Source organism: Magallana gigas, chromosome 1 (assembly GCF_963853765.1).
Source record: "Magallana gigas chromosome 1, xbMagGiga1.1, whole genome shotgun sequence".
Taxonomy (NCBI): Eukaryota; Metazoa; Mollusca; class Bivalvia; order Ostreida; family Ostreidae; genus Magallana; species Magallana gigas.
The window spans coordinates 15,674,274-15,699,594 of record NC_088853.1 but is presented as its reverse complement, the minus strand read 5'-3'; the positions used below and the strand labels follow the sequence as shown (position 1 = coordinate 15,699,594).

General features: G+C 33.6%; 2 protein-coding genes across 5 annotated transcripts in view; one reads left to right on the top strand and one right to left on the bottom strand.

Moving 5' to 3' along the window:
- Positions 1-8,312, bottom strand: part of LOC105331371 (mothers against decapentaplegic homolog 4) — a 33,323-nt gene extending 25,011 nt beyond the window's left edge. For all 4 annotated transcript variants that reach the window (XM_034465265.2, XM_034465268.2, XM_034465267.2 and 1 more), the window contains exons 1-2: positions 8,223-8,312; positions 3,592-3,888 (exon numbers count right to left, since the gene is read on the bottom strand). In XM_034465265.2, coding sequence (XP_034321156.1) covers positions 3,592-3,825 — 234 coding nt within the window. In that variant the 5' untranslated portion in view covers positions 3,826-3,888; positions 8,223-8,312. The remainder of the gene's footprint in view (positions 1-3,591; positions 3,889-8,222) is intronic.
- A 12,690-nt stretch (positions 8,313-21,002) lies between these two features.
- Positions 21,003-23,696, top strand: LOC105345362 (tripartite motif-containing protein 3). Its single transcript, XM_011453488.4, has 2 exons — positions 21,003-21,135; positions 22,063-23,696. Exon 2 carries the CDS (start codon positions 22,072-22,074, stop codon positions 23,083-23,085), a length of 1,014 nt encoding a protein of 337 aa, XP_011451790.3. The 5' UTR covers positions 21,003-21,135; positions 22,063-22,071; the 3' UTR covers positions 23,086-23,696.
- Positions 23,697-25,321: the final 1,625 nt, after the last annotated feature.

Genomic DNA, 25,321 nt, shown 5'->3' with positions numbered 1-25,321 from the left:
GGGTCTTCCGTTTATGTCAAGAGTAAAGCTTGATGTTCCTACAAGAAGCAGAGTTCTTAAACCGATAATAAGAGCAACTTAAACAAAAAGATAAATAAAATTGAATTATTCTTGGTAAGACTTAACAAAATCTGAATGGTTTTAAGTACGGATTAACAAAAACCTTAACGATATCAAGAACATCTTAACAAAAAAATCAGAATGTGTCACAGAACAACTTAACAAAAATCGAAATTAATTTTGGTACGGGTTAATTTCACTTTGAAGTTTACGCTATTTTTTAAACCAAGAGCTGCTCTCTCTCCTCTCTTTCTCTCTCTGATGAATTCAAAATAATGAGAATTGGAATATCTGGTGAAAATTAAACAAATTGAAATTTCAATCATTTTGGTCACAATTGGTAAAAGTACTGTAAACACATAATATTTACAGCATATATAAAATGCTTTGTCATGTTTGTAGACAAAATTTTCACAAATAAACAAGGATTTGAATCAGCGTATTTTTCAAGATTGGAATCATATGTACATAATTAGGGTCTTCCGTTTCCAACGGAAGACCCTATTGTTTTTCTTCGGATTCTTTTTCATTATTATTATTCTTCCTCTGACTTTTTTTCTGGCTTATATCTCAAAAACTATTCAACCGATTTCAACGAAATTTTCAGAACTTATTAAGTATTGTAAATACTCGAGGTTGTTAAAATTTAAACATATGACGTCACTTCCGGTTTCAGAAATTGACAATTTTGTAAATTTTGAAGGGTCATTTTGTCCACGCATCTCCTCCGAAACTAATCAAGATAGAAGCTTGAAATTTTCAGGGATTGTAAATAAATGTATGTAGATGTACCCCATTGCCTTCACTAATGAAAATTGTGCAAGGCTTTGAAGCTCGCCTGCACCTGAAAATTAGCATCAAATTTTTCCATGAAATTTTTGAACATTTTCTGAAATATCTTTTGATGTATACATATTTTGTGAAATAATGTAATGCAAAAGATGTTTATTTTTGCAAGACCTTTAATTTGATATCAAGAAAAAGGGGCTGGCCCCTCAAATTAGGGGCCTAGAGGGCTCTAAAGTCTTCTTACAATAACCTTTTACTGAACAATAATTTGTTATCAATCATAGAAGCAAAAATGTTTATTGTACAACTGTTTATCTATACAGTACCATAGCTTAGTCATATATTACGTAAATAGGGGTTCCAAGGGGCCAGAAGTTCAAAACTTTGATCATTAATATCTGAAAAAGGAGAAATATTTTGAAAAGCAATGTAGAACACAAAATGTTAAGAATAATGTTCTTAACAATATGGCAATTAAAAATGTTTTGTTGGTGGCCCTGATAAGGAGTTAAAGGGTCGGCCCCTAAAACACAGCTGTTCAGATATCTCGAAAACGTTTAATAATTCGTGAATACATGTGAACAAAATATGTTAACATTTGCGAGACATTTTATTTGATATAAAGAAATAAGGGCTGGCCCCTCAAATTAGGGGCTAAAAGGGCTAGTAAGTCTTTTTATGATAACTTTTTTATAAGCGATAATTTGATATTTTTTCGTTTAGCAAAAACAAAGAACTTTTTAAGCTTATTCTAACGCTGAAATTCGTTTTAAAATCGGACCATGCATTACAGAGAAATTGGGGTTTAAAATTTGATTTTTCCGTAAATTATGATTCCGGGTTCTTGGTTTAAAAAATAATTCGTACCAAAAATAATTGTGTGAAGTCGTACATGAACACATTCGGGTTTATTTTGTTAAGACATTCTTGAAATCGGAAAGGTTTTTGTTAAGTCGTACTTAAAATCATTCGGATTTTGTTAAGTCGTACCAAGAATTATTCGAATTTTTTTCTTTGTTTTAGTTACTCTTCTTCTATGCTTAAGAACTCGGTTTCTTACAGGAACTTCTAGCTATTCTTTCGACATTAACGGAAGACCCACTCGTTGCTTTGCAACGAGCTTTGCTCTAGTTATATATATTTTTACATCTACTGAGAATGATTCCCTCTACTTCATAGCATTATAGAAACAGACAGAACAGAAATCTACCATTCCTGTTTATTGATTGGTCAAAACCTACAGTGACCTAAGAAATATCATGGACTGCACGAAATACTGCTTAAATTCATATACAAGACAACTTGTCTGTCTCTTTTAGCTGAAGTACATTAACAGTACAGTTAACTCTTGATAGCTCAAAGTCCATAGCACTGAGGAAAACTTCTAGGTATGAAGACTTTGAGTTTTCAAGAGTTCGGAATTTGTCTTACCGGATGTTATGATTAAGCCATTGTTCCCACTTTACGGGTACTTCAACAGCTGTAAGACTTGTTCAGTAATATTCATTATACTAATGACAATGATCCTGATATTAAGCATAATTTCTACTATTTAATAATTCTAAAATTTTTACCATGGCTCAAAATTATCGTTTCGTCTCAATTAATTTCTCATTTTCACAATTATCGTAAAACATTTGGTGTTAATTATGGAACCATTAAAATGACCAAGTAGGTATTAATTAGGTAAAGCTTTGATATACACAGCCACTTTGAGGTAACGAGAGTTAAAAACTTTAGATTATGAATAACAGGACTGCTGTTTGACTTTGAGGGAACAAGGGTTTTGAGAGTTCAAGAAATCAAGAGTAAATTTGCTTATTTATACAGGAAAAAAATCTGGACCCTAGACACAGTGCAGCGATGCTATATCCCCCCCCCCCCCCCCCCTCGTATCAAGTTGCGCGAGGGGATAAAAATGCTTTCTTTGATGATTCATGCAAGTTATGAAGGTAGCGATCACCATTTATTCTTTAAATGAATAGCAATAAATTTTGGTGAGGTAACTTCTTTTTAATTAAAACTTATTAATCAGAAGCGGACTTGCGCCAAACATGCTAAAAAGTACTGAACATGTTAATTGTTCATACATGTGCAATTAACACCTCCAAAAAATATTATCGGCATTTTTGTACATCATATATCCTTATCACTTCTCTGTCTTGTACAAGTTTGAACACTCCTTCGATTTTTTTTTTTTTTGGACAAGTATATAAATGATCTATAGCACCGAAGGTTAGAAACCATAATGTTGTTCAAGCAACAATCATTTGACCCATTTTAGGAAATATGGTCCACATGTTTGGAACAAGATGAAAAAATAAGCATATTTATCATATTATTTATCGTTCTATTTTACCATGTATAGGTTATTTGCACAACCATAAAACAAAAGTAAAATCTTCAAGATTTAATTTCATTACTGAAATTGGTTTACTTTCTCACTGGAATTTTAATCTCTCTATATATATATAATAAATACTATAATATATTTTAATATTGATAATATCATATATTTCAGCTTTAAAATAACTAAAAAATATTTGTATTTTTTCCATACCTTATTATAAAAAAGAAAGCTCTTCTTCTAAAGGAGGTTAATAGAGTCCAAAAAAATGGTCACATCCATTCAACCCTCTTAAAACAAGGGCAAAATATGTCTATAAATTGTTCCCTCTCCTTCATTTAAATAAAAAAAAATACCAAAACCCCCCCCCCTTCCAAAAATAAATAAATAAATACCTGTAACCGTCCGTCGAGAGTCCTTTGAATGGTCACACATTTCGTGGAGTGTGCGCCATTGGTGGTGATTGCCGTAATGAGGCTGTCAAGCTCGTCCCGTTTTTCCTTCAGTTTTTTCACTAGACTCTCGATGGCGCGCTTGGCGAAGCTCTCACTCTCTCCTCCCTGTCTATGGCACATCAGACTATGGACTATGCTCAGACAGGCGTCGTTAGACGTTGGTGCCTGCGTCATGACGACGATGTCTTCAGTGTTCTCGTCTTAGTAAAATTCTTTGTCCTCGTAGACTTGTGTTACCTGGAACGCATGAGGATAGATACTAAGACTTTTCTCTTATATATGCCAACAATGTTAATCTGTTTATTGTTGGTACTTATGAATTCTATTTTCTAATACAAGTTAAACAAATGTGATATCTATTTATAGATAACAGTCATTTTATTTAAGAAATTATCACGCTCATTAGCAGGTTTGAAAGCTAAAATCAATTTTCTATCCAATAGCCATGCTGAAAATAGGGATTGGACAGGAGATCAAGAGTAAATTTGACAACAGGAAAATCGCAATATATGTAGGCCATTCTTTAAAAATGAAATAATAAGTGCCCTTTTATATACATAATTTATATAGTTTGGTCTAGTGTTAATTAGTAAATAACCACATGAAATTAATAATACTGCTACATTAATACTGTTTCCTTACATTTCAACACACTTGAAAAGGTTGTTCGGAAATTACTGAGACAACACAATTTAAATTTCCCTTTATAAGTGACGAATTAGGATGAAAATTAGCATAAACATTGAAAAAAGCCCAACAAAAATTTAAACAAATTTAAATAAAAAAATATTTAATATTTTGTTTACAACTGTAGATAAAAAAATTGATGGTCGGAGTACCCGGCGCAGGCATAAACTCGAAGAATAAAAAAACTAAAACATCTTTTTTTATAAGTTTTGTAAACTTTCAGTTTATGATAAATAACATCAAATTATATATATATGTACAGTTTGCCCTTTATTGTGACTTAACTTTTGATCAGGTTTCACTAGTGTTCAATTTGAAATATGGATATGGTACAGATATTTTTACCAAGCAACAGAAATCTGACAGGGACAGAATATTGAATTTTGATGTCAAGGTGGCGCAACGAACATACATCAACTTGGTGGAAATCTCGGAAAAAGACCTATTTAGGCTTAAACAAACACTATATATGGCAGGGGTAAATAGCTTAAGTTCATCGTCTTTTTTCATCGATTGTTTAAGGTGGCTCACTATACACCTTGAAATATTTTCTTAAATCAGCAGAGTATTACTTGATTTTGATAGTTATTATAATGGATAAGAAGTATATAAGTAAAAAGGCCAAAAAATGTGCAATTTTGGATGAAAATTACATTTTTAAAAATTAAGTTCAGTAAACATGAACAAAAGCTCCAGGTGGATTCGAACTCGTGATCTGCAGTTCATAAACCCAACACTTTAACCAATGAGCTACGACGATATACAGCCCTGTGGAAGGATATAAACAATTTAACAAAACATTTAAATAAATCACCATCTTGTGACGTAGTGTCTTAAAAAGTATAAGTCCAGGTGTAGTGAGGTACCTTGACTAGGATTAAGACAAAGGGAATAGATATCAAGTACTTTTTACACACTAACTGATGTCAACAGTTCTAAAATGTGTATACAGAATTACCATGATGACTGTCGGTGACATTTCACAGTAATTTTACATTCGGTTAGAAATAACGTGAAAAAATCAAGAATTGAGAGAAAATGCAAATGTTGACATCTTGAGATGAGAAATAGAGAATATCTTCTAATTTCCGTTCGTCTGTAAGATGTTTAAAACATTGGAACAATAACTTTTCACATTGATAAATTCTACCCTTGTTTACGTTTTGGTAACATTTCAAGGGTTTATCTTATTCCCCAAGAAAATAAGAGTCTCAGTAATTTCTGAACAACCCTCATACCATATTTTTTTTAGAAATTACGTTGATCCTCTTTATGGGGCGATGGAGCCCGTTTTTTACTAAAAAAAAAATATAAATAGGTCGACTTTGAAGAATTGGTTGAAAATTTATCGCTACTTAGAATAAATTTATGGATTAAAACCAATTACTTTATCATAGTCTTTTATTTTATTTTACAGTTTCAAACAAATTGGAAATAAAATGCATTCCTTAAATTTACACATCGTAAGAAAAAGTCTGAATTTGCATCACAGTTTTTAACCTACTTTATTCAGCACAGATTTAAGATCATTTGTCTATCACTTCCCTGCCATGTAGCCAAGCTAGTGTTTTATAAATATGATATACATGAACTATTAATAATTTATTTAAATAATAAAATGCTTTCTTTGGTGATTTGTGCCGGAAATGAAGGTGACCACATTACAGAAAAATTCACATCCCATGTTAGAGAGTTATGTATTTCTTTTCTGCAATGATCGTAACCTTCATAATTCGGATGAATCTCCAAAGAAAGCATTTTATTTTTTTTTTATTACATCGTTCTTTAAACAAAATAATAAATTGATTGTAAAAAGTAAACTAAATTTAATAAATTATTGTTAACGCACATCAGTATGTAAGCTAAAAGAAAAATCCAAATCCTCTGCTATAATAGGAATTAAGTCTGACATCATGATTATTTTGTGCAGTCTGTAAATTTTCGTAGTTCTCTGTAGATTTCGACTAATAGACATGATAGATAAACAGGGTGTGTAGATTTCATTCCAGTATATTTTTATAGAGCTATGAATTAACAATAAGTTTCTGCATAAATTAGAGGGCATCATACCGGTACTTTGGGCCAAATGAGTCTTACATGTACAGTTATAACTGTATAGCAACTGATGATGTTAATCTTATAAGAAAAAGTGTTTTTATCAACTCATAAAAAATTACAAACTATACAGGTATGTGACCAGTTCTCGCCGAGTACCAGTCTCGCTAGTGCATTCACTGCAGCTATGTCATTTTCGTACATTAAAATGATGCAACAATGCACTGGCGAGAAATAACACACATACTATGAACTGGTCTTGCACCAGTAGCAATCGCCAATGTGTCCTCAATAAGAACATGCAGTACTGCGTTTATCATACAGTACTAATTATAATCATATAATTTAATTCCAGTTGTAACAGCTAACATGCTGTCTGATTGGCTAAAAAAATATTCTTATCATATAAAGAATGTTCCTTACTTCATAATAAGACTAACGTTAAAAACATTTCAAACACCAGATTATGTTACGTTTGAAATTGATACATGTTTATGTCATTTTTTTAAGTTAAAGGGACTTGGACACAATTTGATTTAAAAATTTCAAATTTGGTTTTTCCAGTTCATACTGATAAATATAGAAGTTCATAATGCTATGTCAAAATTTAAAATTCAAATATCAAGTTATAAGCAAGATACAGATATAATAATTCTTTGTTTTGTAAACAAAGCTCGAATATTGTCATTTTAATATATTCGTTGTATTAGTGTAAATTTCAATCAAATGTAACTTTCTTTTGTTGATAATAGTATTTAAGAAGATATTGAATTAGTTGAAATTGTTTTTACATGTCATTTTGTCTAAGAAATGGTAATTCTCTACATTACATTTTTTGTAAACATTTATAAGACTCGAGCTTTGTTTACATGACTATCAATTCTTACTTCTGTATCTCGCTTGTAACTTGACTTTAACATTTAATATGTTGGTCAATCATTTAAAATGCACCAATAAACCATTTTATACATAAAAAATAAAAATAAAATTTTTGATCTCAAATCGTGTCCGAGTCCCTTTAATGACCCTTTTTATCTACAATTATTAGCAAGATATTAAATTATAAGCAATGAATTCAACATTTATTAGTTTTATATAATATAAAATGTTTCTGAACAGTTTATGCCTTTTAAGAGCATTAACTGCCGCAAACCATTTTATATCGTATAAAACTAATCAACATAGAATTCAATCCCTAACTCAAAAGAAAAACATTCCTCTTGCTAGCTTTTGGATAATGTCCACTCTTAAAAACATCAAACTAAAATACAAAATAAAACAGCATAGAAAACTGCATATGATATCAGCTGTTTAGACAAACATTTTGGTGTTGAAAGAAGTTGCATCATTTGAGATTGATATCGAGCATTTGCTCATACAAAATGGTCTAATGAAATATTTCATATCATTATCATCCATTTATTTACAGGGATTTGACTCAATTCGAGCCAAAAAAAAGGGGGGTGCAATATTATGATAGCATTCCTATTATGCTTCACCCCACCTTTTTTTTGGCTCAATTTGAGCCAAATTCCCTTGTCGTTTTTATTAAAAAAAAGAATAAAAGCTAAACCAATGTTTCGGGCCAACTGCTTTTGTAACTCACTGTTGCTCGATGCCTTCGTGAGCCACGTTGCGACCACAAAGAATACTGTATTTATACCTAGACATCTTGGCACCAAACGACAGATTTTGTCGGTCCTGTCTTTCGACAAAACAAGATAGGTATGATCTATCGTTGAAGCCATTATACAAAGACACAGGGGCAAGAAACATAACGATGAGAACAAAATATTGTGTGCGTGGTCTTGATTTCCTAACAACGTTACCTGAAAAACTGTATGTTTTTGACAATCTCATGGCGCGAGCGAAAATCAAAATAAATGAAGAACGCATGCGCACAAATCATTAAAGACAGTTCCGTTTTAAGCGAGATAACTCTAACTCAACATTGTCAGTGGCGGATCTGGAAGTTGATGTGGGTATATAGGGGTTTGAGGATCACTGAGCTTCAGATGGAAGTGGTGGGATAGAAGGTCTTTCAAACTTTTAAAACAATGGTTTAAAATGATAACATATTTTATCACAATTAACTGAATATTGTATTTTCTTTGTTATTTATTTATTTTTATTCGTTTAATTTCAGACAACTTTCACGTTACACATGTTACATGTGTATGCAAATTATTCAATTCATTCATTAAAGATATAATATATATTTTACTTGCTTCCACGTAGAGGCAATGTTTAAAGAAGGTCCGTTCTTCTGTTTTGTTTTGAACATATTTTATTGATTAAACAAAAAGGATCAGAAACAAGTTCTAACAACTTAACGTACATGTACAAGTTCCTCTCCTTAAATATAATAATAGTTGTCATGTACATGAATATATTAGAACAAAAGAAATTATAATAATTTTTTGCAAAGTTAGACCTACAAGTAACCATCAGGCACATAGCATCAGGGAGGGACCAGCCCCCCAAACCTTTTCTTGCAATAAATATGAATTTTCCTAAATTTCCGGTGTAACCGTGAAAACTGTCGCTCAGTGAAATCGGTCGCTCTACAATAAAACATATAGTGAAAAGAGCGACTGTATTCCCTGGCTTATGCGCATGCGTAGGGAATATTGTCGCGTGAATATGTGACGGGCTCCAGTTGATTTTAAACCCAATATATTTGAGTCCTGTCCGGCAAAAACATTAAGTAGGCAAAGTGTAGAGTCAAAATGGATTTATTTGAATTATGATTATGAATTATGAATTATGTTATAATCTGATAAATGTCGGTATTATAATTTTTGGGGCATAAATATATATATATATATATATATATATATATATATATATATATATATATATATATATATAATTTCCCAATACAACAAAAAATAAATCGGCACAGTTTTAAATAATTTAAAAATAATAAATATCCAGAATAAAATCACAAATTGATCCTATTAACCGCAAACGTTTTCGCCATTTCTGGCTCTTCAGGCAGTTATGTACAGGTACATTTTAAATTATATATATATATATATATATATATATATATATATATATATATATATATATATATATATATATATATATATATATATATATATATATTACACACACGAAATTTAAAATCTAAACCCGTAATGTTAAAAAATAACAATTTACCATAACAACTGTGTAGGTGTAGACTTGTAAAGCAGTAACTTAGGTACCAGAGGTCCACAGGTGTAACACCTCTATATGTTCTTTATTCAAATCCAGTATCCAACGAACATTCGCTTCCCCGGTGTATGTAATAAATCAAACGGGCATATATAATGTACATTCACCAAGAGATCAATGGGTGCATATTTTTGTTTCCGAAGATTTATTATGGCATTTTATTTTAGGTCATTTTATTAATTTAGTAAAGGTATCAGATTGAGATTTATTAAGATAGTATCTACAAATGAAATCAAAGATTTTATAAGAATTCCTTGTGTTTGTGCATCGGTTAGATTTCTCAACATTTTAGATACAATTACTGTTTCATCATTTAATTGTTTACTATCAATTACAAGCCGGAGATTCACACCTTAAGATAATCTGCAGATTGCGTCTTAATTGTCCTAGAACACGGTGCACGTGTAGTCCAGAATGGTGACATTTTGAAACGATCTAGAAGAACCCCTGTGTTTAAGTTCAAGGCTTCAATGTGTTACCACCTTGTTTTTACAACAATTAAAATTCGGTACCTATACACAGGAAATGGCAGGTGTGAAACCCCTGAGAAACCCCTGAAAATATATTGGGTGTCAACATTGAAGTGTGTGAACTCTTAAAGTATCATTAAAAAACTATTCTTTTGATGTAATTTGTTTTTTGTTTATACTTTTGCTGAAATAAAACAATTAAAATGAAGGTAAAGTCTATCATAAGTCTATTATAGTTAATTGCGCTTAGACTTTAGTGTACTACAAGTCCATACACGGCAATTTTGGGGGTAAAGTAAAGCCCTTTTCAAAAATTAAAAGTACATGAATCTTGTGTACTTAAAACGGGCCAAATGTCTTAAACGGATTTTTTTTAAACATTATTGAAAAAAGTTATTTTTTAAACCATTTACATTGTAGTTTTTGAGAAACATATACATTGTAATAGCTGTCATTTTACATGTATGTATAAAATGATAAAAAAGACATTTCGTGAAAGGATTATCTTAAAGGCTCTAGGTCTGCACCCCCCAAAAAAACTAAAAAAAAAAAAAAAACGTGTTTTACTTTGCTACTTATGATATTCATAAAATCAAATACGAACGAGAGTATTCGAATTTTAACGATCAGGGATTTCGGTCGCTCCCTATTTAAGAGTTCCTGACGGGGCCTATTGTAGACTTGTTTAAGGAGGCTGTGTCGCTTAGGGAGTGCCAAATTCAAGCCGTTTTTCTTTGTCAAATGTACATAATAACTGATAGTAATAGAGTTTAATTCATAAAATCAAATACGAACGGGAGTATTTGAAGTATAACGATCAGTGTTTTCGGTCGCTCCCTATTTAAGAGTTCCTGACGGGGCCTATTGTAGACTTGTTCAAGGAGGCTGTGTCGCTTAGGGAGTGCCAAATTCAAGCCGGTTTTCTTTGTCAATTGTACATAATAACTGATAGTAATAGAGTTTAATTCATGAAATCAAATACGAACGGGGGTATGTAGTAGTTACCCCATATAATATTGTTGGTTATGTGCAGATACCCGATGGGCGTGGTCTTAATGACACGAGGGAGCGTAGCTCCCGAGTGTCGTTATGACCACGCCCATCGGGTATCTGTACATAATCAACAATATTATATGGGGTAAGTTACTTGTACCATAGTTTACGATTATTCATTATATCTTATTATTATAGTTATATCGGGAGTGCACTTGCCTCTAAACAAAACGGTGCCAATGCGCTGGTCTTTATATATGTACAATGTACTTCGTGAATTTCAAAAATGACTTTCTATTCCCGACAAAGATTAATTATTCTTCATTTTAAAAGAAAAAAAATCATAGTTTTATTGAATAGATCGACATTTCATTGTTATATTTTTATTTCATATTCATTCATTTTCCGACCTATAGTATTGATATTTGCTTCAAAGAATAAAATCTTTTAACACAATTTCATATGTACGAACCCTACATGCTTCTGTTTAAACGATTGAAATCAAATTTAAATTGATGAAGGTAATTAGTTTTTCAAATTCTTTTTTGATACTCTGTATCAATGTATGTTTTTTAAAAGTGGCTGAAAAATCATGTACATATATATTTTGAACAAAATCAATCAATAAGCAAAAAAAAAAAAATTGAGAAATTTATGTCGCGAAACCGTGAGTGGTTAATGTCAAATTCGATTGGCTACCGCTATCCACTCTGTTCACAAAACAAGTTTTCTATTCAAACAACTTTCCTATCACGTGATTGATTTTCTATAAAACCTTTAAACAGGATACCTCTAGTTTATTTAACACGCGTTTCTCTACTTGTCCGCACACATGGAGAGGAATATTAAAATAGAGTCTCTCTGACAAAGCCATTGCCGATATTGTTTTGTCTCGAGCTAAAATTGAGATTTATTGGACGAACTAAGTTAGTCGAGTCATTTATCCGTGTTGAGTTTTTGGCAATTTGATCTGGAGGAACCTCTTACTGTGGAGTATTATGGATGCGCTAAAAACAACTTTGTTGATGTTGTTTTTACTCGAAATAGTGGGCGGAGTTAAAAAAAAAAGTGTGGGGTATGTACATATAACCCACACTTTTAACAATAGAAAACTCGCCAAGCTATGGTACAATTGAAGTATAACGTTCAGTGTTTTCGGTCGCTCCCTATTAAAGAGTTACTGACGGGGCCTATTGTAGACTTGTTTAAGGAGGCTGTGTCGCTTAGGGAGTGCCAAATTCAAGCCGGTTTTCCTTGTCAAATGTACATAATAACTGATAATAATAGAGTTTAATTCATAAAATCAAATACGAACGGGGGTATTTGAAGTATAACGATCAGTGTTTTCGGTCGCTCCCTAGTTAAGAGTTCCTGACGGGGCCTATTGTAGACTTGTTTAAGGAGGCTGTGTCGCTTAGGGAGTGCCAAATTCAAGCCGGTTTTCTTTGTCAAATGTACATAATAACTGATAGTAATAGAGTTTAATTCATAAAATCAAATACGAACGGGGGTATTTGAAGTATAACGTTCAGTGTTTTCGGTCGCTCCCTATTAAAGAGTTCCTGACGGGGCCTATTGTAGACTTGTTTAAGGAGGCTGTGTCGTTTAGGGAGTGCCAAATTCAAGCCGGTTTTCTTTGTCAAATGTACATAATAACTGATAGTAATAGAGTTTAATTCATAAAATCAAATACGAACGGGGGTATTTGAAGTATAACGATCAGTGTTTTCGGTGGCTCCCTATTAAAGAGTTCCTGACGGGGCCTATTGTAGACGTGTTTAATTGTACATAATAACTAAAAGTAATAGAGTTTAAAGGTATTAATGATTTTTTTTCCAAAAATTGGATTTTTTGAAAGTATGACTCTTTGAAACAGAAATCGGAAATGGCAGATTTCAAGGAATTGTCGGACTCTAAACGTTAAGATTAAATTAATTTTCTTTGAAGGAAGCAGTTTGTCACAACAATGAGGATCCCCTTTTATAAAGCGTGTTCTCTGCCACATTTGTCTTATAACCATTTTCAAAATTTTTATGGTCTTATAAAAGTAAGTACAAACTTTCCATATTAAATTCTACTCTGCTTTATTACAACCCTACATGCCAAAAAAAATTAGCATCGAATTCTGTATCTTTGTTTTATCCATTTTATCTGCAACTCCTTTAGGTAAAAAAAGCATAGGAACTGCAACACCCTCTATGTCCTTATTTGGAAAAAGAAATTTCATCATAATATATGCAATAAAGTTAAAAACTCTGTCCAGAAGAGTTGCATCTGGTAGGATATTTGGCCATACACTAACAATGTTATGTAAAGCCACATGTGTTTTTGATGACCACTCCTCTTACCCAGTAGATCCTTTACCTAACACAACACCAGTTTTTCTAGACGATTTAACAAAAACGTTTGCATTCATTTTATCTAAGGTTGGCATACATGTGCAGTGTGTTCAGTCCAGATCATTTTTACTGATGGCAGAATCATTTTTCCAACTTTTCAGCAATTGAAGAATTTCCAACAGGTCACAAAATCATTTGATTTCAGATTATCTATACACGTGGCACATCAAAACCAGGACCCCGATGAAGCGCATTGGAAACATTGTTATTCTAACAAAAGAACAGGTGCAGGCCTACAACAGGTGGCTGGAGTCCTATGTGCATTTCCGTGATTACCAACATTTTCAAAATCCACTGAGCAACTAAGATTAAAATAATGTTGACTGTTAACATGCTGACACAATTAGTCAGATGCATTCCTCCCCCGCCAGTCGGGTGTGCCCAGTGAATGCAGTTTGAACCGGAGTAGGATTAGGATTTAGAGTAAGGTTAATTTTCAGGCTCATTCCTCCTCCGCCAGTCGGGTGTGCCCAGTGAATGCAGTTTGAACCGGAGTAGGATTAGGATTTAGAGTAAGGTTAATTTTCAGGCTCATTCCTCCCCCGCCAGTCGGGTGTGCCCAGTGAATGCAGTTTGAACTGGAGTAGGATTAGGATTTAGAGTAAGGTTCATTTTCAGGCTCATTCCTCCGCCGCCAGTCGGGTGTGCCAAGTGAATGCAGTTTAACTTGTTACTTTAAAACTTGAATAAAGGAAAGATGTACTGCAAATTATCAAATATAGGGAATTATTTCCACATCAAGCTAGAATTATTCTGAGTGGATTATGAAATATTTTTTGCATCTGTAAACTATATATATATATATATATATATCTATCCTCTCCATTCTCCTCTGCTGCACGCATCTCTACTGTACTGACTTCCTCTCCACGCTCTTCTGCTGCACGCATCTCCACTGCAACAACTTTTTCTCGACACTCCTCTGCTACACGCATCTCCACTGCACCGACTTCCTTTCCACGCTCCTCTGCTACACGCATCTCCACTACACTGACTTCCTCTCCACTCTCCTCTGCTTCACGCATCTCTACTGCACTGACTTCCTCTCCAAGCTCCTCTGCTTCACACATCTCCACTGCACTGACTTCCTCTCCAAGCTCCTCTGCTTCACACATCTCCACTGCACTGACTTCCTCTCCATGCTCCTCTGCTTTACGCATCTCAAGTGCACTAACTTCTTCTCCACGCTCCTCTGCTTCACGCATCTCCACTACACTGACTTCCTCTCCACGCTCCTCTGCTGCACGCATCTCCACTGCACTGACTTCCTCTTCACGCTCCTTTGCTGCACGCATCTCCACTACACTGACTTCCTATCCACGCTCCTCTGCTTCACGCATCTCTACTGCACTGACTTCCTCTCCACTCCTCTCTGCTGCACGCATCTCCACTGCACTGACTTCCTCTTCACTCTCCTCTGCTTCACACATCTCCACTACACTGACTTCCTGGATTTTCAACATTACCTCATCAGCACAAAATCAAGGATACTAAAACATAATGTTGCCTGTTCATTTTGGGGTACTGGCTACAACGGCAAAGGCCAAAATAAACAAGGCAAACTTTTAATGCAGTTTCGTCAGACCATGGCTAATCAACACAGTGCTCATTCACCAGTTGCTACAGCATCAACAGTGATCCCTAGCCAGCTTGTCACCGCTCAATCTTTTGTCTGCAATTTACCTATTCAATTCTCTGCTCTCACTTCTTCAACTGTCACCGTCCCTTCATCTGAACGCACTTCTTCATCTTATTAACTTACAATTATTAAGGCATGTAGCAACAAGGGAGGTGGTGCTGGGTCCCAACTTATATTGGAAGGCGATACATTTATTTAAATTCAAATTTAGAAAAAGAAAATTTGAACGGAACGAACTGAACCCCAGGATTCTTTTGAAGCAGGGGGCAAAAAAGTAAAGAAAACTTTTACAAAATATGAGGCAGTATCTCATGAATATTCCTTCTTCCCCCCCCCCCCCCCCCCCCCCCCCCCCGAATGGATGTATTCTTTTTTTTTAAGTATAACTAAATTTTATGTACAAATTCAGTACATATACAGTACATGTTTGATGTTTTAGGCCAGAGAATATTTGGATGGGATATTTTTATTTCTCTGTTTATAGCTCGTTCACAGAGCTGAATGAATTACATGTATAATTGGGGAAAATGTGACCAATACAATTACAAATTCTAAACTTAGTTATAATCGTTTGAAACTTATAACATATCAAATGTTTAAAATTGAATAACGCTTTTCTTTTCTGAGGGAGCAGATATGGGAAATTTTTTTTTAAAAAAAACCCAATAAATTTGATTCAAGACAATATATCCCTATATTGAGATCATACCAATTACTAGAAGATTATTCACTTGATCCCCTTTTTGTGTTATAACAAAATGCTCTGGTTTACATTTTTAGGATTTCTTAAATATATGAATCCATTTAAAATTGCCTTATCCTGTTATCCAAATTTAAAAACAGAAAACCTTTTCTGAAAGTTTAGAAACCCTGGCAATTTATCATGCACTGTATGAAAAAACTTCAATGATCTGTGATGAAGAAAAATAACTCTTGCTGACAGAAGCAATTTTTGTTGCAAACTTATAAAACTGTGTGCTACTTTGAACTAAAATGCAGCGCTTCAATATGTTTTGTAATATGAATTGAAAATGTATATAGCTATATATTATTTTCATATACATTTTATACTTTTAATTTTATACTGCCATGGTAAATTTTGCTTTCTCTAATCACCGTATCTAGTTTTCTTCATATCATGATTAGACACATTATCACTTATTGAAAATCTAGCAGCACTTCATCACTTCAACTTTGTTTCATATGAGAAGATTGATATTGACTTTGACGAAAATCAATATGAAATTTTATAAAAAATATATGGCAAAATTAATAGCAGAGGAATATTACACCTTAATGGGACATGGTCATGATTTTGGTCAAAAATCATTTTTCAGTTTTAATTTTTAAAATACTTCAGTAAGGCATTTTTAATAGGCAACCAAAATTTGAGCATCATTCATTGAGTAATAAGCAAGTTACAGAGCTTGGTACAATTCTTTTCTTTGTAAACAAAGTTTTGTTTACATTTTGAATGTTGAAGTAAAAATTCCAGTTTTAGACCAAAAATAAATGTCTTGAATGTTTGGGACTGTTTATTTAAGCTTAAAATGAATAAGAGGATGGACAAATCAGATTGAAAAATATTTTTTCACAGGTAAATTGAACCTATGTAAAGAATAACAGGAATTCGAGCCTTGTTTACATGACAAATACTTATGAGACCTTATCTTGCTTATAATTCTACAACTGATTCTCAAATTTCATTTGATCATTAGAAATGCATTCTTAAAGCATTGTGAATAATAAAATTATAAAAATAGAATTTGACCAAATCATGACCATGCCCCTTAAACACGTTATAAATATTCTATACTAAGTTAAGAAAAACAATTTAAAAAATCTAACAAAATGTAATCCACGAAAAATTATGAACTGCGAACCAGTGAGCGTTTTTTTTAAAGAATCTTTAGCATGAAACGAAATTATTATTAACAACTGTAAATACAACACTATAACCAGAAATAAAACGCACACATACCCATTGAAATGTTTATAAATTTTTTTTGTATGTGAAAACTGATCGTAGAAAGTGTTTAACTTAGTAAGTTTGATTGCTGTAACTTAATTGATTATTCGTAATGGATTTTGCCTTTATGATATATCAAATGTTTATGAATATATTCGTGTAACAAATTTAAAAGCATAAACATACATTACAACTCAATTCATAAAAGAAACCGTTCGAATTTTCTACTTTCAGTTTGTGTTTTACATGGTAACACGACATCCGAGTGTATACCGATCTCGATGTTAAATTAAGCCAATGTTTTAAAAATTCTGTTGGGGTTTTTTTGCGTGTCCTTTTTAAAGATTCTTAACCCATTCATAAAAATATTTATTTTTAACAATCTTATATGGCTATATCTAGTACAGAAGTACATTCAAATGTATTGGTGTCGTATTATGGAAGGGGCGAATTGCATGGCTACCGTTTTCTAATTCTATTTTTAGAGCGACCATATTCACTAGCGACAGTATTCCCTGGTACACCGGTAGAGAGTAAGGAATTAAATGAAATAAGGAAATAATAGGGGCGATATCAAAAAATCAAAAATTCTTACCCCCCCCCCCCCCCACGGATTAGGAATTTTATGATTTTGGGAATGTATACTTTTTTTTGGGCTTGACAAACTGATTACTGTTTGTTCATTAAGACATACATCAAAACACTTAAATCTTAAGTTTTTCCCGTATTGTAATCCAAACGTTTCGTGCATGCAGACAATCATATAGAAAAAAAAGATGAATTATTGACTCCTTAGTTTCACGGCAAAATGAGCACAGTCCAGTATCTAGAACCGTTTTAACAAGAGCTTGGACTTTGGGCAGTACGTGATAAACGCCGATTCAATGAAGGCGGGGTCTACTAATGGTTAACTGTCCAGCCATTGGCTAATAGATATGCATACGTTGAACGCAATGGTCAACACTCGTCCGACTTCATCCAGGGATGCATATTTCGCTAAAACAGTGTCAGTTTCACACAGCAAAGCAACGGTTTGGACAGTCTATGAATATTAATAAGGTTCTCTTAGCGAATTAGAAGAAAGCAGGTCAATATTTGACAGCTTGTTTTGATGAGCGAACTAGATTGAAACACCCGACCGAAAGTCCAAGCTCTTGTTAACACGGTTCTAAAAATTTTAGATATAGATAGTCGAGAGTTTGTGAACATAATTCTATGTAAAATTTGGAATTAGCAAATTATCAATTTTGTGTTCATTGTGACATTATGTGGAATCATATTTTTTTCCCTTTCCTTTTCTTCAATTTCTATTGGCATCTTCTCCACTGCTTCTTGTTTACACATGTACGTTTAGAGCGGTTTCGGCGACAGATGATATAATCAAAGCACTGAAGTAGTACTGAAAGCCGGGCTCTTTTGATGTGTCATTATGCATATTTTGTAGTAAAAACTGTCTCTCTCTCTCTCTCTCTCTCTCTCTCTCTCTCTCTCTCTCTCTCTCTCTCTCTCTCATGCTTTTAATGTCGGAAATGTGCCAGAGAGCGACTGAATTGTTTTGTTAGCGACTATAAATATAAATATGTCTGTCTAGTAGAAAAAAATCAACAGTTGCATTGAAATTTGAAACAAGCGTTATAAAGTCAACCCCCTTCCCCTCACTACTTCTATGTGCAGCCAAATACCAATGCTTTGAAAAGTAGTTCATGGAAATTCATGCCCATTGTATATGTGCCCAAAACGCAAAGTCTTGTTTAAAATAACACGTAATTGATGAGAAAGGGAAAAAAATTCAACGCTAAATTTATTCGCAAACAAATGAAAAACCAATAGATTTGACAAAACATGGCTCTCTGTGTAACTATTTTTATAGCGGAAGCTTTTACTTTGACGCTGCTCGGTTTTTCGTTTACTTTTGAAGTTGTGCTATTTATAGTATCTTTGGCGATTTGCCCCCTACATCCAGGACTCTGCTTTCAGCAAAGCCCGGCTAAAAATATAAGTTAAAACAGTTTTGATACCTTTAATTTTGCGCCTTTCTATAATTTTTCAATATTGCTTTCACATATTTCTTCTCTTGGGATGTTGTATAATTATAATTTCTTCCAACGCTTTTGGATGGCCGATATCAACCCTTTGCAGGTTAAAAAAAATAGTATGAACATTGAACTTTAAAGTTGTCTTGAAAGTTTTCAAATGAAAGAAAGTTCTCGTCGTCTTTGATAGGATCATCGATGAAGAATATCCCTTGTTGATCCAGCATGACATACACGTTTTTAATCTATTAATATTCCATAGTTCCGTATAGTGGCTGGCGTAGAATTTCCGATGGGGCGATGGTGAGGTGCTGCATAATTTTGCTTCATTCAAGCGTGCATTAAACTTCGCCAAAAAACCGATGATTTCATGTCTGCTTTAATATAATATCGGTTTTTGTTTCGGTTAGTCTAATAACCGGCCAACAATTCGATGAATTCCGAGTTATTGAGTCTTCGGTTCACACTGCACACATTTAGGGGTAGGAATTTAAGTTTTTGATTGCTTTGCTTTCCGGTGCGTCCATAAGAACGATCCTCCGCGGCGCTAGAGCTGCCGTGGAACCTATTCTGTGGATGTCGGTCGCTCGGCGATCTGGTCCAAGCCGATCCAGGGGCCAGTTTTTAAAAAGTCCTTCATACAGGCGTTAGCTTAGTCCGGACTTAATCGGGACTAAACCTCAAAACTAGACTGTTGCCTTTCACAATAAGGCGTTAGCTTATTCCGGTACTAAAAATCTACGCCTGCTAATGGGTAGGCGTACACAAAAATAGCGAGTGTTTTGTTTCTAAGGCAAAATAAACAGAGAATTTTAATTGGGGGGTTTGTTTTACGTGTTATTAAGGCAAACCTTCACATTGAATGAAATATATGTACATGTACGTATAACTTTTAAAAAAACCTACTGTGACGCTAACTGTTCCTTTTTCTAAATAAATTAAGATTAAATCAATTTGATAGATAACGGCCTTAACTCATTAAACGTATGTTAAATATACATTACTACTCTGTGGAATTCTTATTAGATTCGAAAGGCGATTCTAAAAAGAATAAATTAGGTCAAACAGAACTACAATTTGTTTTATACTAATGTTTTACTAGGGGGGGGGGGAGTAAAAGTAGAAATAAAGCCCCCTCTATCAGCACCCGATGGTCAAGAAATTGAGATTGTTAAGTGCTTAAAATTAAAAAAAAAATAAGGTTACCAAAAAAAGGTTACCAATTGCATCTTTCCTTAGACGATCAGTTACATTTGTTTGTTAAAATTGTAGTTTCTATATTGTTCTATAGTCGAGAAGTATAGGGATATGGCAATGTTTATTTGATAAAAGAAAGATGTAAATGCTAGTTTAAACAATAAAATTCCTTCGATCATTGCAGAAAAAATGTACATAGCCCATATTTTTTTTTTGAAGTTAAGGGGAATGTGCGGCCATCTTGTACATTTGAGAATAAAAATGTTAGCATTTCTTGAACATCTGAATTTTCCCTGGCGCTTCCTCTAGATTAGATCCACGTATGTGCATTAAAGAAATGACAAAAACAATAAATGATAAAGTATAACTTCTTCGTTAACGAATTCATACGCATGAATATATGTATAGAATTATATACGCATTCATTTTATCTCCTTTAGGTGACTCATTCCCAGTGGGTACCCCCAAACACCCAAAAAAGATTACGCAATCTAGACTAATGCAACGACGATCAATAGGACACATGGTGATTTGTCATTTTTTGACAGTTTAAAAATCCAGTGGTATCAAATTTTATTATCAGGTTCACTATATAAATACACACAAACCTTATAAATCCTCCGCTTAAGATAAGGAATATTCGTTTAACATGCAGAAAAAACATCCAAAATGCAACACGTCTAGATAAAGAAATACCTATAAATATACACATACCTTTAAGCAATTCGTAGAAAAGGAAGTTTGAATCTAAATTAAAGGGGCATTACCAACCATCTCTCTGCTCATCAAGAGACCATTTACTCGCACCGATTCCTTTAAGGTAATTCTACTGTGCTGATACATTGCCTCTGATTTTATTGTGTTCTTCTATGTACTGCCCATTTCTATTTTCACATTTACCGCCATATATGGGCATTTAATGTAGAATTTAATGAAAACAGCATTAAAATATTTAGGTTAACATTTCATGTTTATTTCGCAAGTTTTAGAAGTGTGAGGACATGCACATGTACACATTCATGTTTAATAACCGTATTCTATATTCAATTGGAGTAATGAGTATGTTATATATATGGAGCTTGAGTTTTCGTGTGTGTGTGTGTGTGTGTGTGTGTGTGTGTGTGTGTGTGTGTGTGTGTGTTTAAGAGGGGGGGGGGGAGCAAAAAAACCCCAGAAGCTTGAGGTATAATGTTGGCATACATTTATGTTCATTTTCCACACGTAACAGGTATTCTCATTCCAATTTGTTGGTCATATTTTAAAATTTGATTTCAGGGTACAAGTACAAGTACAAGAAATTGATTTTTTGGGATATATCTTTACAAACGTAAATTAAGACGTATTAATCGCGATAAAGAGGGTAACTTTCTAATCTAAAGATAACCTTGTGGCATAATCGGAAAACTTTGTTTTTGAATTGTCAGGGAAATTTCTGACATTCAAACTTCGATGTATTATTGATTTCACCACTTAGTTTAAAATAAAAATTCACTAGCTATAAAAGAAGATAACACTGTTTAGATAGAATTTTTAGTTTCAAAATTACCCCATCCCTCAATTTGTTTTATTTGTTACAAAAATATGAAAATGAAAACAATTCTTGTTTCATTTATATCAAGAAAAATAATTGCATAGCGTTTTCACTGAACACAAATAGGTTATGCTAACATTGATTCATTATCACATTCTCCATACTATATATATTTTCGTTAAGCATTTTATAAAAATGTTTTATATTTTTTTTTAGGTTCGAAACATGTCAATCGAACCCGCGCTTTGTTCAATGACCTGCGAAGAGTGCGAAACAACGGCTGCAGAATATATGTGTAAAAACTGTCCGGGGTATCTATGTAGCGAGTGCAAAACCGAACACAACCGGCGGAAAATCACGAGACACCACGTGATCGCCCCGATCACGGGTCGAAAGGTCCGGACTCTAAAACGCTGCCTGGCGGAAGCACCGAAACAGAAAGCTTGTTTTGAAACGGATCTCGAATATCAGCTTGGGGTCCGATGTATATCGTCCTCCAAGATAGTTGTGTTTGGAAACGACCCCCGCATCTTGGTGATAGACAAAAAGGGACAGAGTCAAACTTCGATAATCACAGACACAGAGGTATCACCTGACGGGATGGCAATTTTGCCAGACAGCAGTATATTGTACAGCGATGTAGAGACAAGGAGGATTTTAGTGGTGACCGGAAGTGGTGAATCGCAGACGCTTGTGAGCACGGATTGGTCGCCCAGCGGTCTCTGTGTAACCCAGTCCGGCTCGATCCTCGTGGGACTTTTCCACCATGATCCTCTTTATGAGGTGGACCAAGTAGGAAAAGTCGAAGAGTACACCGTCTCCGGAAATAAAGTAAGAGAGATATTGGGGGAAGATCAGAAGTTATACAGCCGACCGGAACACATCACTGAAAATTTCAACGGGGACATCATAGTCAGCGACTACAACTTGAAGAAAATCACCGCAGTCGACGCTCACGGTCACTTCCGGTTCTCGTACCTCGGGGTCGCTAAAAATAAATCCTACCAATTTTTGCCCATGGATATCGATACCGACACCCTAGGTCACGTGATCATCGCAGACCAATTTAGACACAGTATTCACGTGATCGATAAAGATGGCGCATTTGTTCGTCTGCTTTTAACGGAAGAAGCGGGAATCAAGGAGCCCCATGGTCTGTGCTTTGACGGGGTGGACTCAATTTGGGTGGCAGAGTTAGAGTCAAAATTGGTCAAAAAGTTTAAAATCTTAGAGAAATGAGTCTCCATGTTGTGTTATCACATTCTAATATTGTATCACAAGTGTGCAGTAGTTTCAGCTAATGTGACTCTTCTGACATCGACGAAATTAATGCTAATAAATGAGAGACTACTAAGCCTTAGTCAGAAGACTGTCTCTTTCAACGATCTTAATTTCTTAATGAAAAATTTTTCTCAACAATTTTAATAATTTTTAAGGAAATGCATTTATCAAAATTTCAATTTACTAAAATAATAATACAGAGCCAAATTCTTCATGAAAAAATATATTAAGGAGTAGGTGTTAAGTCATTTGCCTAAACTAGAAGCTTAAACTATCCTCCTCTCATGTTGTAAATTATAAACTTACTGGATGGTGTAAATTATACAAAATACAATGTCATTTTACACCCACACAGAGTAAATTTAAAGTTTACAAGATTTCTCTCTCTCTCTCTCTCTCTCTCTCTCTCTCTCTCTCTCTCTCTCTCTCTCTCTCTCTCTCTCTCTCTCTCTCTCTCAGCCTTCCAACAGTTTACAAGATATACTTTAAGTTCGACAACTTGATCGTAAATGTGAATTGTTGCTAAACCATTTTTATGCAGATTTTATTGCTTTTAAGATGAAAATAAAATGTTTTTTAATGTGTTGTTTTTCAATATTTGTGACATTATCAGCTAAACTAAAGTACAAAGTTAATACAAAACCAAATACGGTGTGTATAAATGAGTGGGCTATGGTGTGATGTACTGGTACATTTATCTTGGTTCAATGAAATCGAGGGGTCTACAAAAGTAAATGTTGTATCTGTGCTTTTGATATCTGCAGATATTGCATATAGACAAACCATTAAAGTTGAAAGTGGACCCTGTTTCTTCAAGAGTCACAAAGTCAAATATTAAAAGCAACGGGGTCTTTTTGTTTTAAAAATTTTCAATAATTAAAAAAGAAAAAAAAATTAATAATAATTTAATTTTTGTTATTTTAATTCTCCACTGAAATGAACAGTTCAGACTAGCGTATATCAAGTACTTTCAACCACCTCCACAAAAAAATAAATTAAATTAAATTATTAAGCAAATTGTAAACGTGACTGCCGTGGTTGCTACCAACCCCCCCCCCCCCCCCCCAAAAAAAAAAAAAAAAACAAAACACAAAAAACCCACCTGTTATAAATTTAAAGCACTTTTTTTATATCATACATCGCCTATACAGTTCTTTATTATACAAATCACTTCAAATAAATAAGAATGTATTAATTACTTTCACATCATGAATATTCATAACATTAAAACTAAAAATAAGATTTATTTTTGTGAGTTGATTTTAATCAACTCTCATATGCAGTTACTCTGGCGAACCGAAACTGAAACAATGTTTGGACCTAAGCACAAATCATCACCGCTGACAAGAGTTAGTTCTTAAAAATAATCGATAAATTTAATGTAATGCACGCTGAAGCATTTTTTTTAAAAGGAAACTTATTTATAAATACCTAAGAAATAGTCAGATTTTAAAAAGTACGAACAATTTAGAAGTTTTTTTGCAGTCATATGTTTTCCTACGCCAGAGTTCAATATAGTCTCGTTCAATCATCGGCTGTCTCCGTACATCTCCGACAAGTAGAGAGTCAGTCTATATTTAGAGGTCGCATCATCAAGCTATGATATCACGTGACCTGGTATCTCGAACTTGTCGGAGATTAACGGAGACAGCCGAGCATCTGGTTGAACGAGACTAGAGTTCATTATTGGTTGGATCTATACACTATTTGAAATATATTTCGAATACCGATACATAGATTGATGAAATCAATTCTATTTTTAAATATTACACAACATGATTTATAAGAGGTTTTCTCGAAATTCTTGTCGGAAAAGTCCGAGAAACCATGTTATAAAAATGTGCGTAATTCAAATAGAGATTATAAACTTCTTGCCAAGCAAAATAACATATCGTTGATTTTAAGATAAATAATAATCGATAAAATCAACTTCCGTCAGTACTTCAGTACTTTGATTTTTGGTTGTTATCTGTAGTTTCATTTAAATTCAAACTTTGAAATGTTTTAAAGATAATATCATATCTTTTATTTGGGATAACCAGATTTCTTTTTTCGTTGATGTAGAACGTATTTATCACGTAGCAATTATTTTTTAATTTGGTTTATTTTGGAGTTAGTTACTAAATCTGAGAATTTTCATTTAATCATGATTTAAATATGCTTCAGTAGCTTAAACTTTCTCCAGAACTTCTCT